This window comes from Hydractinia symbiolongicarpus, chromosome 13 (assembly GCF_029227915.1).
Source record: "Hydractinia symbiolongicarpus strain clone_291-10 chromosome 13, HSymV2.1, whole genome shotgun sequence".
Taxonomy (NCBI): domain Eukaryota; kingdom Metazoa; phylum Cnidaria; class Hydrozoa; order Anthoathecata; family Hydractiniidae; genus Hydractinia; species Hydractinia symbiolongicarpus.
In genome coordinates this window covers 21472213-21488072 of record NC_079887.1, presented here as the reverse complement: position 1 = coordinate 21488072, position 15860 = coordinate 21472213, and the positions used below count along the sequence as shown (strand labels likewise).

Below are 15860 nucleotides of genomic sequence, written 5' to 3'. Positions count from 1 at the left end.
TTTTACCTGAAATGTGTTTAAATTAACATTTTTTACTGCTCCAAGTTTCAGGGATTTACAATAAGTTATATATGACCCGCAACATTTTTCAATTTTTTCTTTTTTTTTACCTACAAAATTTCGTCCGTGAATTTAATAATGGCTACACAAATTCTTTTTTCATAATTTCCACATGTAAACAATGAATCAGTTTTTTATTTAGCTTAATTCTTCGTAAGAGTCCTAACTAAACATGTTAAATTATGGACTCGTGTAACAGTTGTCGAGTAAAGGTAATTCACGAGAATTTTTAAAAAACAATTATACTTCGTGAAAAGAAGGCTCGGTTAATCCTACAGAAAGATAGATTTGGATAATTGAAAGTGTTCCTTACCATGCTCCAAATAGATCCCTTTAAAATATTACACAAATTCCAAAAGCTCTGTCAAAGTATCGGTTCAAATAGTTGATAACTTCAAAGTCTTGATGCGTTCATTGTCTTTTATTTTGTAATTGAAACAACCGCATATAGTATGCTTATGGTAACTTATTGAAACTTAACTATTTTTATTTGTTCTAAGCACCAATCAAGTGCTCATATCAGCAACCAAAAAACAGGGAATGTGGTCGCTACAAAAACGAAAAGAATTTCAATAACTAAGCAATTGAACTTTTGCAAGTGCTAATATTGTAACTAGTTTGAATACAAAGTACAATGATATTAAAGAAAATTTTGAAATTAAATCAGCTCCAATATTGCTTCTTAGTGGATATTGTGATATATATTCAACTTGTGCATTCTCTGTAATCTCGAACTACATTATTTATTGCATGAGTATCATCCTTTTGTTTTGCGTGATACATTTTTGCACGTATCGTATTAATTTTAGCCAAAAGATTTACAAAGTGCGAGAATAAGGAAGGAAGTTCAAGCATGATATTAATTTAACTTAGGAAAAAAACTTAGGAAAATTGAGAAAAGTTATGTCTCTTAAAATTTCTACCAACTAATACTTTAGAATAAAAAAAGTAATAGAAATAGTACAATCAGACAAAGAATATAAATATACAATTAATATTCTAGTGACTAATGACTGACGACTAAATAATTATTAAATAACTAAGTAATTACATAATTTACCAGATCCAACAAAAGAATAGAATACATGCAGATGCGCATGCAACATAAAACAGAAAAGCCTCATTTCATTACAGACAAAGCTAGACTTATTTATTAACAGAATCAGTTTCTCCATACACTATGCTCCTGTATTTCAGATGTAATATTTTTATTCTGATTTAAGTTTAACCAAGGGGGATAAAAATTTCTATTTGGTGTTTTTTAACAGATTATGGCTAGAGCTGGGGGTGAATGGGGTGATTTCACCCCTTTCCTATCTCCTGATAGGTATTCCCACAAGCAATCAATCTTGGCACAGTTAGAAAGGAAAAAATTGATAACAATACATCTTTGCTTATATCAGCACTTTTTCTGCAACGTTATTAGAAGGTTTAAAGTTTAGCTAACTTCCAAAAGCTGTTGCAGAAGATACCAGGAGATCATGGATTGTTACTTGATAGAATTATTCCGAAAAGTGACCGTTGTTAATCTAGCTAATCTTATTGGACGATTGTAACAATTAAATGTAATTATTAAAGTATTCAGAAGAATGCTCTAATTGTTTTGAGCAATCGCCAATAAAAAAATGGCCGGGAGGTACAAAACATGTTGCAGGCATAAGTTAATATTAAAATTCAGTAACTATTAAGGCTATGCACATAGCAACCGAAACATCTATTAAAACTTATTGGCAGGTGCGTAGAGATCCGCCCTTTCTTTACACATAAAAAAGGATTAAATCAAGCAAACTTAAAATTGATTTCGGTTGTGCTGAAATTTGCACTAATAAAATCGAACTGCCGAACAAAAGAAAATCAATTAATCTTTAATACAAATTTTGGATACAGGACGTAAGTGCTTAATATAACAAAAGCTTAAAAATTGTCTACATTCCTTTTTACATCTTTCCATACAATCGAAATTACAATAAATTACCGGACAGTATCGTCACTACTGTAAAAAAAAGACGTTTGATTTACTAGATACATAAATTCGTGTTCACAGTAACTGAACTCACTCCAACTCGATGAGTCACTAACCGCGTGTAGTTTAAACCAAAGTGGTTGAAAATTAGAAACTAATGTTAAAAGGATTTTACCCTCATTAATCAATCAAAGTTAATTAGGCCAACACTATGTTAGCTTATTGCTTGATTTGGCGCCGCTTTCAGATTTAGTGCCCTCCTTTCAAAGCCAAAATTTAAAACATGCACTTTGTGGTCATTCGAACGAACATACACAGTATTCTGTTCCATTGTATTAAAATAATTGAATATATTAGTCATGCTGTTGTCCTCATCTTAAAAGAAACTACTTATACATGATTTTATTGTAGCGTTAAAGCGTAATAACTTTAAGTTCCTTTTTAGTCTCAAATTGGAGAGAAACTGACAGCATTTCACTACATCAAAAGCAGTGCGTAGAGGTCAGCATATTAATACATTTTAAAGTCAGTATGGGTTAGTTTATTTGGCAAAAGAAGTTTCTATAGGCAGCGTAGGATTAATTTTTCCTTGAGTATGCAATTATGCAAAAATAAACGCATGGTAGCCAACAATCCCCGGACAGTTGTCAGGGGCGGATCTAGGGTTAGGCAGCTTAGGCAATTGCCTAAGCCTAGTTTTGTGAACTAGAAAAAAAATTCTCTATAGATAGAATAATCTAAAAAAAAACTAAATTATTTTTATCAATTTATTTTTGGCATCCGCCGATTTCGACTATGACGATGCGCGGCGTGCGTGTTTTATTTTACTCAAATAAGCAAACCCGGGGCGATCTTAGGCAAAATGTCTATTCGCCTAAAACGTCCGCGGGTTTTAAAGTTCCGAATGAATGAAAATCACAGATGGAAGAAAAAACGCCTAAAACGTCCGCGGGTTTTCAAGTTCCAATGAATGAAATTCTGGAATGTGAAGAAAAAACGCCTAAAACGTCCGTGGGTTTTAAAGTTTAAACGCCTAAAACGACCACGGGTACGGTTACATGGAGTGGATGTTTCTTTTTCAACATGGTTTACCTGGATCAGGTCCAATTGCAGGGAGCACTTCAAATGTCTAGAATATTAAAGCAATTGTATGCCACCTAAGTTAAATAAAGAAGTTTTGAATTTGGAAACCTTTTCAGATATTGAAAGGATTGGAAATGCTGGAGAGAAGTATTTTGGCCACGTGTGCCGTGTTGTTGTCTCAAACCAAACCTTTATCTTCCTCTGCAAGAGACAATAAATTCAGTAATACTTGAAATATTTTAGTTTTAGCTGCTCCTGAATTTTAGGCACTTTTGTGTCAAGAACTATTCTTAAAAGTGGTAAACCACCAGATGTTCTTACAAAACGTGTAATTTAAATCTTTTTCTTATCAAAACAAAAGGTTTTAACTTGGCCTTGATCAAATGCATTGTTTAAAAACATAAAAGCCCAATGCCAAACGAGATAGCTAACGGAGGCAATTTATGTAAACACTGTCTTGGCGGTCGAAAGATGTTTTGATGTGTATGTTAAATTCGGTATAGAGTATTACTAGCTACCTGTATGTGTATTAGTTGGAATTTTGTTAGTTTTTTTTCTTTAACGTCTTAAGGGTCACTGGCTTCGTGTAGGCTTCGTGTAGCCGTTTATGCAACTGTGTATCTTTGTTTCTGTTTGGGAGAGAATACATTCTTGTAAGATAACTAAGGGACAGCTCTTTCATGAACGCAAAAGTCCAAGCTAAATGTTAATAGATCTGCAGATCCCCTTTCCCTCCCCTAAACATCAAATCAGAAAAGGTAATCTTTGAATGTTGTCAGTCCTTGAAACCATAAGCACTCATCCATGTGTCCCTGCTAAGCAGGTAGACACTAAAAGTTATTAATTCTTTCTGTTCTCTAAGAAATCGATGTATACAGTATGAGATATAATTAAACGTCAAAGGATTCTACCTCGTCCCACCGCCAAATTTATACGCTTAGCATATACTTTTTTATTGTGATTGTCCCTAAGAACTTTGACTTTGTGGGAACTTTTAAACAGTGCATTTTATATGCAACATCCCACTGCTCATTTTAAAACTTTTAAGAACACGAGAAGATCTCTTTGACTTTCCCATGTTACTTTTAATTGTAATAATATTGCTAAAAACAAAAGAATGAAGCAATACCTAATCTAAGAATAGTCCAAGTTTGTTTTATAATATTTCTTATACTCATCTTGCTGAGCAATACATTGATATAATTTTGTTTTAGGATAAGATATTTTGATGTCACCCTGGTACCTAAGATGAATATTCTTCTGACAATGAAAATCACCATCAATTAAAAGAACACAGATTTGTTAATCCTTATAATATTGGAAAACTGTAAACAATGGATATATATCTGGTATAATCCACAAAGTTGTGTTTCATAAGAGGAACTAAGAAGGTGAAAAAAATCAATCAAAATAATTTGTATTTTGATGTCACCCTGGTACCTATGATGAATATTCAAGTAAATAACACAGAAGATTTGTTCTGAATCCTTATAATATTGGAAAACTGTAAACAATGGATATATATCTGGTATAATCCACAAAGTTGGTGAAAAAAATCAATCAAAATAACTTGTGAATATTCAAGTAAATCATAGAAATGATTTTCACGTAAAACATATACAGATCGAAACAAGAATTGCATGTTAAAAAACGTTCTGTTACAGACTGTAAACTAACAAAATGTCATGTCAACTTATGGATATGAGTAGGATTTGTATATATGTTGCTTTTTATATGAGAATCTTCATAATTGGCTTATAGTTACTAAAACTTTCTTAAAGATTTTACAGTATTAAAATATTTTTTAAACATAGTTGACAGGGACATGTAAGGGTAAATAATATGAGACATCTTAAATGTTTTGATGTTATTTTTCTAATTTCTAACTCTTTTCTGGCTTAATAAACTGCCTTTCTCTTGTGGGAATTTCATAGCATTAAAATTAATGCTTAATAGAAATTGGTGCAAAACTACACCAGTAACCCTAATGCTAAACTGTATTAACTTCATGAAGAGGTGATTACTATATACTTTTTGTACACGTTTATTATATGTTGCGATCTTACACTGTAAGTCTAACTGGAAATCTTTCATTCTTTTATATGCTGGTTTTCTTTGTGCATTTGCAGGTTGTTACCACAGACTATAATTTTCCAAACAATATTTCTACGTTGCACTACTGTTGACTATCTATTCCTAAAATTGTCTTGTAATGTAATTTTTTGTTGTATTGTTAGTTATTAGACTTATTGCATGTTTTGAAATGAAGCAAATCCCCAACTTATTACTTGTACTCGTATTATGTGCGCAAAACGAAAAAAGATGCTAAGATACTTAATACCAATATGTGATTCAAAGAAATTATGGAAACGCTAACCCTGTTTCAAATCGAATTTGCTAACCAGACGCATTTTCCATCCGCATGTTTTAACAAGGATAAAGTGGTAAAACTACGGGGGTTACTGTTATTTGTTTGGCTATAAAGAAACTTTCGTTTCTAATCTAGAAGGATTCTTAATAACTAAAAACCTTACTTTGGGAAAAATTTTAGTTCCTTTTACAGCAAAAACACAAAACATCCGATTTACCTCGTACAACACCACAACCCTTGACATTACTTTGCCAAAAAATCTATGAAATTTTGCCTAACCAGAAAAAAATCCTAGATCCGCCCCTGGTTGTAGAAAACACTAATATACTAAGTAAACACTCCGCCCTCTCCTCCATTGGTAATTCTTTTAGATTTTTTTAGCAGATGTTTTTATTCATTGTACAAACTTTTGTACAAATTAAATTGTCACTTCATGCATGGCTGAATTTAATACTAATTTTCGCTATCTTCGTGTAAACGCCCACAGAGGCTTTATCGGACATTTAAATGTGGCAATTTAAGCGATTTGTGTAAGGCGGCAGTAACCCTACTAAAAATCGGAATTTTTTTTTACATAATTAGTTACGAAAGATTGTTTACAGACTATATATTCATTTTTTTTCTGATATAACACACTTGTCACAATTTTATGGCTAAAATACTATTATCTTTCACCAAAAATATTCAGCCTCAACAATTTCTCTTTGAAATATAATTCATGAATAAATAATTTGTTCTGCCGAATATAGTTTAAGTCTACGCGCTTGCGAAATTGTACAGAAAGAAATGACGTAATTTTTAGAGAGAAAACGTTAATAACAACAAAGATGGCGCAATATGCTACACTGCACGAGCTTTAACTTTAGATAGCATTTTCGTTTTACTTTAAAATTTTCAGCCACGCAGCAGGAGATGCTAACAAAGAATCTTTTGAAACAAAATAAAAAGCTATTGTTAAAAAAAATAGGAATGAACAAAAATATCCGCACACCGTTTTAACAAGGTTAAACCAAAGTTCATTTAAAACCGAAAGCTGATGAAAAATAACGAGATTGTAAAAATTTGGAGCTCGTTGAAGCCGATTTTTTTCTTGTTTATGATACATTTTTAAATAAAAATTTCCGCTGACTCGGCAATTTTAGTGTTCAGTTAAAATCATTTCATTATGTATTAAAGCCTATATTTTTAGAAAATAGTAAAAAATGGTACAAATAAACACTGAGTAAATAATTCAGCTATTTTGACAGCTAAAAAAGGGTTACTGCCTCCTTAAATATAGTCAAAAATCGAGTTTCTTACTGGTTTTGTTAAATACAAAAGCTTCGTTTAACCATAACCTAAATTTAACTTCCCCTTTAGCCCTGGATACAAGATCAAATCACTATAAATGGAGTTTGGTTATCAACAGGAAATGACATAACCGAAAAGAACATTTAAAGATAAATTGCTAAAACAGATTAGTCACTATAGAAAATATGAACGGAATCTACTAAAAAATACTGTGTTTAACCTGCTCTGATAAGATAACTTAGTTACACTATAATTACACTTGTTACATAGTTAGATAGTTACACTAGAGAGTTATTAGGAATGCGTGTAAAATATTTCTTCTGTTTTTATATATATACAATAAATCAATCAATAATAAATAAATGAAAAGAAATAAATAAGCGGGTTTTACCCTACAAGCCGAGATAAAAAAAAGTGTTGTCATACATCTGTTTTTTTCTAGTACATTGTTCCACAAATTAGCAACATGTCTGGCACATCTCTCTATTTGTAGTAATTGCATCGTCCATTGTAAGTTCAACACCGTATATGCACATATACGATTTAACCCTATTCGATCCGGGGCTTTTTAAACATATTATGACGCCCCTCAATAACTTTTTATAGGCTTCTTTAAATTCAATCAAACTTAGCACACTTATAGTACGTTACAAAAGGAACAAAATGGCAGCATAATATTTGCTTATGCCACTTTTTCTATAACGTCATCGAAAGCTTGAAAGTAGTTCCAAATACCACTATCTGCTTAAGATTCCATTACTTTAGTTCTAGACCGAATTTTCACATTCTGTTTGAAGTTACTAAAAGCCATATAAATTTATTTAACCTTTTTTTTACGGCTTTTCCACATTTCGCATGAAAATTGCCTGAAAATCCGTTTTTTCCCCGATTTTTTGGGGTAAAATCCAAAAAAATCGAGAAATCGGGAAAATCACGTGTCCACAACATTCAAAAGTATTCTACTTGATGAAACAAAGTTGTGTTGCCAGTTTCAAGTTCTTAATTCTATCAAGAATTAATATATTTCCTGATTATTAGGATTTCATAAGGATTTTTAGGGATAGTTTCGAGAAATGGCTAATGTCATAGCCTCTTAAAGGTATGAGGCTTAAAAATTTTACGAACCGGTGTCTAATAGATAAATGTTGAAAGTCAGTAAGTATCATTGCCATGCAACATAGCATTAAAAAGATCATAAGAAAACCGTCGGAGGGGGCGGAATCCGTCCTCCCAAACCGAATAGGGTTAATAAAAATCATGCTCACGCGAAGCGTTTTTTTTAACATCATCAAAAAATGTCACCCTGTTAAGAATTTCGGCCAAAGTTTTGAGAAAGCTCTATGATTTAAAATATTGTCACCTCACAATTTGAAATTGTAATTCTTTAATTATAACTTATTCACCTTTATCTCTTTCATCGGTTTTATCAAATTTATGTCATAAGAACGATTTTTTCCTATATACACGTGGACTTAGACTGGAAAGCTGAAGTGTGCTGATACCAGCAACAAAAATTTTGGAACTCATATGATAGAATTTTTTTGAAATTACCAGGGCTTCCAGATACGTCTCCATAGTATTGGCTGTTGGTGTTGGGGTTAAACACTGCCTTGTGTATTTATTCACGCCGTCTATTTTTTGGCATTCAGTTGTTGTTCAAGTTACAAACGATAGTCAATCTTATCAATTACCTAACACGGCTAGACACAGGCTTGTTATGTAATCATTTTTGTGACCATTAAAACACCGTTAAATCGCTTTGAAAATACAAACAGAATCTAACAAGGCATTTTTTAAATTTCAATACAAATATAGAGATGAGAAAAGTCAACGACTCGCACTTCACAAATTACAATTGACAAAGAATATATTAGCTAATAAATAATAGCTAAGAATGACAATTTCTTTACTGCTGCAAAAGGAGCGGGAGAGTACTTAAATTAAACTTGAGTTATTACGAAGTACACTTTGTTTCCGAACCTCAATACGTAATCTCAATGGGATTAGTTTATTTATTTATAACAACTGTTATATTTTGTCTTAAAGTAATGGAATCGTTTACAGCACAAAAGACAGTAAAGATGGTCTAATATGAAGGGCTTTATTAGCTGACGATCTCAGTGTTTAGTATCTGCGCATTAGATTTTGGCAGATACAACAATTGAGAGAAGTAACTCCCAACCATCTGCAGAAGGACATCTTTCTCAACAACCAATCAAAAATCTGACAACACTGCAATCTTTAGTTTATATCGGTTCTCTAAACACTGGAAGCTACGACCATAAACGACCGAGTGAAAAGATGTCTTAACTAGACGAGTGAACACGCAAATCCACAGTCAAACAATCAAGCAAAAACCTTAAAGGACTAAGTAGACTATGTTGGTTTAAAAGATCTTTCCTTCTATTATAAAGAGAATGAATTGGGCTTCTCATCAGTACTAAACATAAACCATCTTTGGCCATCAATTGTAACTCAAATTTTTTAAAGCTAACTATTTTTTTAATAAAATTGGCCAAATTTATCATAAACAAATGCGTAATTTAAGGGTTAAGACTCTCGTTGTTGGTATTATTTCAGAGCACGTTAGACAGATCTTGGAGGAAACAGATACAAAGGCACTTTTTTCTATAAACACAATAAAGTTATAACAAAACGTATAAAAATACAAGTCTTTTTGACTATTTAAAACATTACAACTTTCAAATGTTCCATTACATTACTTTGCTACTTTTATTTTTGTTCGACGATCTGACTCTTTAGGTGAACCAATCGGTGATTGTTGTAAAAAATAAGTGTGCAAAACGATACTTGTGCTTGTCAAACAATAATCTTCACAATTGACTAATTATTATTTGTGGACAATTGTCGTTTCCATCAGACGGTTAGCGTGAAGTCAATGCGTAAATCATTATCAGAAAACGGACAGGATTGTGTTAACAAGAAACCTCTGTTCCATATTCTGCATAGATTCTTTCAAATTTAAATAATATTATCAGTTTCGTCTCACGTATTATTTTCAACCCTCTACTGGTACTCCTTAAAACATTTACTCAAACTAAAAGTTAAAAGTGCTAACAATTTATTTAGTGTCTGTTTCTACAGAACATTTATCTTTACCAGGAAAAGATTTTTCTGTTGATGTCTGAGGAGATTGACGTTCTCCGCATATCAGCCTCATGAGTTCTTTTCTAAACATTGTACCTGTTAGGCAATAGAGTATCCAGTTAATCGCGCAATTGATGATAATACTGATCTTTGCAAATGCGAACGAACTATCAATCTGATTCCATCTTGAACTATTTTTATCTGCTTTTCGAAGACTTAACATCCAAAAGCATTGTGCAACACATTGCCATGCCAGTAGAACCAGAAACGTGAATGTAATGGACAACAAAGTGAGAGTCATTCGTCTTTCTCTGGTCTCGTTTGCATTTAAGATTTTAGATTCTAAAATAACATCAAAAATTAATAACTTCAACAATTATCATCAAAAACGTCGACAGATTTTTATGTTACAATAAATTAACCTTTTCCTATAGCAATAGACTTTTCTTTCTGTGTACAATAGAATATGCATGACGGCAAACAAGTTAATTGTTTTTAGCACGTAGTTTCGTTAACATTGCATTTTCAGGCATTTAATTGTACGCCCATTTTTAATTGATGAAAGACTTTTCAAAATTTAAGTGTTCTTATTTTTTTTCTTTAAGGTCATTGACAATGGTTGAATCATTGCATCCTTTTTCAAAGACAACTCACAATTTTTACTGAGGCTCAATGCTGCTTAACGTTATCTTTTGTCCAGTTGTAGCTTTCTTATTGCTTGTAGACTATATACTTGAGAAAACCAAATTCACATGATGGGTTGCCTCAGTTTGGTTAGTGCAGCAATTAAAATTAAATTTCTATTTTAATCAAGTTTGTCGTCGTATAAAATTTAGATGACTTTTAGGGCATTTTTGTTTTATAATCCTTACAGAATCATTTCAGTTTGGCGGTAGCTTACAAATTGCTCCGTTTTAAAATGTTTAAGCCTCGCTGATAATACCATGTTGTTTACAAAACGAATGACGTTGCTCAAAATAATCACCGATATTGACCTATTGTTGTTTTGATACGACTAAAAACTGAACGTATTCTTAAGTTACTGAAGTAAAAATATTTTTGATGCAGTTTGGTGCTTTACACGTGAACCTAAAGTATTTGACTTACCTGCGCTGTTTTTCATTTTTTTTAATCTTTTCAGTACCAAATACACCAAAGATATGTTCAAAAAGGCAATTGAAAAGAATGGCAATAAAACAAGAAGCATGCAGTGAACCCAGAACTCATAATTAATCGATCCTTGCGATTCACCATAGTCAGTAAATGCAAGCATATATGTTCCATTTGTTTCTTTAGGGTGATAGGTGAAGAAATGTGGTATATTAATCAAAAAGGAGAACATCGAAATTGCAAATATGCCCCAGTATGTTCGTCTCTTTGAGTAAAAGCAGTGGATCTTGAGGGGTAAGATCATCATTAAGTATCGATTTAAGGTGACGCCAACTACCAACCACACGCTTGTTACCAAGAAGATGGTAAACAATGGGAAACCAAACCAGGAATAAAATACAGCATATGAGTAGGTCTTCGCAATTTCTGGATGATTAGATTTGATTGTATCCGTCAGAAGGAAGAACAATAACACGGCACTATCACATACACTCAACGCAATGAAATATATCGCAGTTGAGTGGTTTCCTCGTAGTCTCCATTTTAGTATTCGATTCCAAACAAAAAAGCATATAATATTACCAATTAAACCGATTGCGACGAGTGTGATACCAAAGGGTACACTACATAACCAATGCAAACGTTTCGAATCGGGCTAAAAACAAAAGTTAATGTTTTTTTAAACAAAAGGTAATGTGTTCTAAAGACATCCTAGCACAAGTTGTTTTTCGTATCGCGGTCACTAGGCTAGTATGGGGCTTAAAACAAACTTTTGTCTGTCTAAAAATATTAAATAATAATTACTAAAAATCTAGCATTTTTGCAAAAAGAATTTAACGTTTAAAGGAAGGATAATAATTGCAATTAAAGTACATGTAATAATAAAAGGTTTTAGGAATAAATATGTTTTTACTGATACCAATTGGTTTATAGTGAAAATGTTTGGTAAAGATTACACTTTTGTTAAATTTAGTTTATAATTTTTGTCTTTTTAATTATCTAGAGATAACATTTCTGTTGTCTGCTTGAACAGAGACCTTACGATAAGAGTACGGATCCATCTATGACAAAGCAGTAGTTTTTAATCAGGGAACTCTCCACCAAAGTTCCCTGTATCCCGGTACCATTTAAGGATATGTGACGAACTATGGAAATATAGCACAATGTTAGATCTCTGGATAAGATGAAAATGTCATATCACGAAACTACTGATAAAAGCATGCGAAGGTATTTTACAATATTTTTTGTGTTAAATGGATTTGCCCAAAACTTAAGTCACTCCCTAATAAAAACTTAAGCCACAGTTGACATTTCAATTCAACGAAAAAGTAAGTAAATTTCGTTTTTTGTTTTTAACATAAATGTCCGAGAACATAAACATAAAACCGGAGGAAATATCTTCATAACAGCGCATTGAACCATGTTGAAAAAGTGATATTTCATTCGTAATTCACAGTTAAGAACATAACAAAAAGAAAAGTCGTCGAAAAAAGAAGCATATTCCGCCTTAGCCAAATTTTAGACATTTTTATATATAACCTAACCAATTCCTTGCAGTTATGAGATTATTAAACCTGTTTGTTCTTGTGTGTGTGGGGGGGAGGGATGAGGGATTGTACCACGCCCATAGGTTCACTTCCAATAAACTTTATCTCACCCTATTATTTACGAAATATGGAAAGTTTTATTACAATTCAAAAAAGTTGGATTTTTCTACATTTCGTCGGAGCTGAAAAAAAAATATTTCTTTTAAAAATAATTAATTCATTAATATTTATGTCAGAAGGCATGGATATTTTCAAAGATATATCTTCTCCGATTTAAATATACTTAAAGACAAATTTGGCAAATACAAAATGAAAATATAAAAAAGACGAAAAAAGCAAATATTATGAAAACAAAAAATGGCGTGACAAAAAAAATGACGTCATCATGTTAAATCACTTCTTATATTTTTTGTCATTTACTGTGCCATGTTTCAAACTCATGGTAAATAACCATTCTTCTCCTAAAAATGGCACGCAAAATACTTCCTGAAACAGAATTTAATAATGGATTAAAGTAACCATTTTTGCTTTTATTTGCCAACATCATTTTGTCGATGCCATCAAACGAAACACACAAAGTTTTGCTTGTTTTAGAACGATTTAACATGGAAAATTTCTGTGGGTTAAATTATTTTACACTTTTCACACTTTTTACACTTTTTTACACTTTTTACACTTTTTACACTTTTTACACTTTTTTACACTATTAAACTATGAAAACTTTTAAATTTCACCTGAAGTTTATATGTGTTCTTCGGAAAATACCGAATTATATTTACGAATGATAATAAATATTTTTAGGATTGAGGAAATTGATGTTGAACTTACATCATTAAAACAACTCTAAAATATTTTTTTAGTAATGTAGCCTCACATTATTTTGTTTCTATAATCTAGGTTTTTTTGTATAATTATAAACATAATATTATTTTATATAATTTATAAAATACCGTGTAAAAAGATTTTGACTGCTACTTTTAAATCATAAAAATATGGATAGTTTCGAGAATCAGCAAATAAGCGGAAAAATTGGAGAAAATAAGAAAATATTTTGTCCTTAGTTAATTAAAATAAATGTTTGAAGTTTTATGGTCTTAACTAATTAAAGTTGTTGTAATCTTTTTTAATTGAAGTCGTCTGGGAGATAGCTGTTAGTCTATTGTGCTACAAACCCAGTTAAATTAAAAATCCTCGTAGATACATAGGAGAATTTAAAAGTAGTCATAAAAGGCCTTGTAAAAAAACTTAGAAGGTTATGAAATAAGAACAAGCAGGAGGAAGTAGGTGCTCCTAATCTCCTCCACTTGACCTAGAAATCGAACAAGACGAAACGTGATATACAAACTTGTTTTTGTTTTGTTTTTTTTGCTTGTTTGTTTGTTTGTTTGTTTGTTTGTTGTGCTTGCTGTTGTTGATTTGTTTGTCTTTTTTGATATTTGAAACTAATATACTAAGAAAATATCCAATTTTTCACGTGTTTTGGGAATATAAAAGGAAATCTGTCTGCAACATTCTCATTAGATTTCCATTGAACTTTTGCTCTTCATTAAACCTTTTTAACGGTCCAACAGCTTGACGTTTCTAAAGCTATCACTAAGAAAAAGGGCGTGGCTCTTTTTTTAACTTTGCCATGAACCTCTCTTAGGTGAAAGTAGCTATTACTATATTTGTGAGACTACTGTTAATAATATTTGACGAAAAAGGTATTATTTAAAATGTTAAGGAAAAAAAAAGGTTGATACTATATCATTTGTGAAATAACTTAAAAAATATAACTAAAACAATACTCTTACCATGATTAATGTGTTATAAAGTTTATTCCAAAAACTCTTTTAAAATAATTTGTTGACAGTCAGGCTCAGAACATTAATACTTTTCAAACTCTTTAAGAAACTGCAATTTTGGTCTATGACGTTTTGGCATCAAACTGCCTTCGTAAAATGCTCATAGAAACTTAATAAAGCCTGACTAATTGACATTAAAATAAAGAGCTGGAATAGCATGCGCATAACGTACTTTCTGGTAGAAAGCGGAAAAATCCTTCTGAAATATTTAAGAATTATTCCAAGGTGGAGGGTGGCGGAAGTGGCTGAGAGGTCAGATGTAACTATTGATGTATCCGTCACCACCTTCCCTGTAACGTCATCAGAAGCTTTAAAGTTGTCTAAAAAACTATTTTGGACTAATTGTTTTTCTCTTTCAGTACCAATAAAAACACATTTTCAAAGCAAGAAAGGTTAAGTTTCGTGTAATAATTGCTTGAAAATTTCGTAGGCAAGTTAAGGTAGAGTCCCTCCTATAAATTGTTTCAACGTCACCGAAACTACTTTTGATATTTTTAACACTACCATCAGAATACTGGAATTGTGAACAATAGGTTTCTCTAATCGGTGTCTGTTGTTATTAAAATGATTTTATTTAATCTTAATCAATAGCTACTTAAGCATCTTAAGTTAAACCAAAAATGACGGAAAAAGTATAAAATATTGTTGAATGTGTTTTCTATGGATGATTAAAAACTTAATCAAGTCGTTAGGTTAAGCTAAATTCTAGTTTACTCGTTCCAACGTGTGGTAATTGTCCAATGCAAATTCCTGCTAGATCAAGCACACTCTTCTTAACCTTATTTAGGCCAAGGAAGGGGGTTTCCTCCCCTCCCCCACCCACTTCCTCCCTGTCGTTTTTTTAACAAAGGCATGAAGTTTTAGGGTTGAAATTTAGTGACTTTTCATCATTTTCAATAACTTTATCCTAGACGAAAAAAATTGCTGTGACATCACGTCCGTTGTCATGGTGATTCATTTGTTAACAAGTAGTCGCAAAAAAAGTTGACCTAAAATTTTTATTTCTTAAAATATCAACACTTTCAAGGCCTTATTTTTTTAAATTTTTTTTTGGCTGTTATCAACTAATTTATGCATCCAAAACTTTTGAACCATTCTCTTTCATTCCAAAGTTTATATTCCACCGTGTTTTGTTTAATAAATTAACAATGCTTAGATTGTAGGTTTGTGAAAGAGAGTGTTATCTTATATATTAATTCCCTTGCGTGAGTAAAACTGTGAGTCCACGACACGGAAATCACGGGTCACTTTCTTATGACGTGGCCGTACGCTAAAATTTTCCTTAAAAATAAGTAAGCCATCAAATAGGAAAACAGGGGGTCCATTTGTCATTTATTTTCGGCCGTTACGGTTAAAATAATTTAATTTTACCCCCGGTTTACCATATGTGCAGTATCTCATGGAAACAAGTTGTTTATCAACTGACAAAAGAAAACCGAAGTGAAAAAAGTTGTCTGTTTTTCAAGTTAATACTGAAAAAGTTA

The 15860-nt window shown here is 31.8% G+C and overlaps 1 protein-coding gene across 1 annotated transcript; it reads right to left on the bottom strand.

Annotated features, from left to right (window-relative positions):
- Positions 1–8911: 8911 nt before the first annotated feature.
- LOC130623788 (FMRFamide receptor-like) lies at positions 8912–15171 on the bottom strand. The gene is made up of 3 exons (XM_057439310.1): positions 14326–15171; positions 10983–11640; positions 8912–10217 (listed from the first exon to the last, which is right to left on the bottom strand). Exons 1-3 carry the CDS (start codon positions 14326–14328, stop codon positions 9850–9852), a joined length of 1029 nt encoding a protein of 342 aa, XP_057295293.1. The 5' UTR covers positions 14329–15171; the 3' UTR covers positions 8912–9849.
- Positions 15172–15860: the final 689 nt, after the last annotated feature.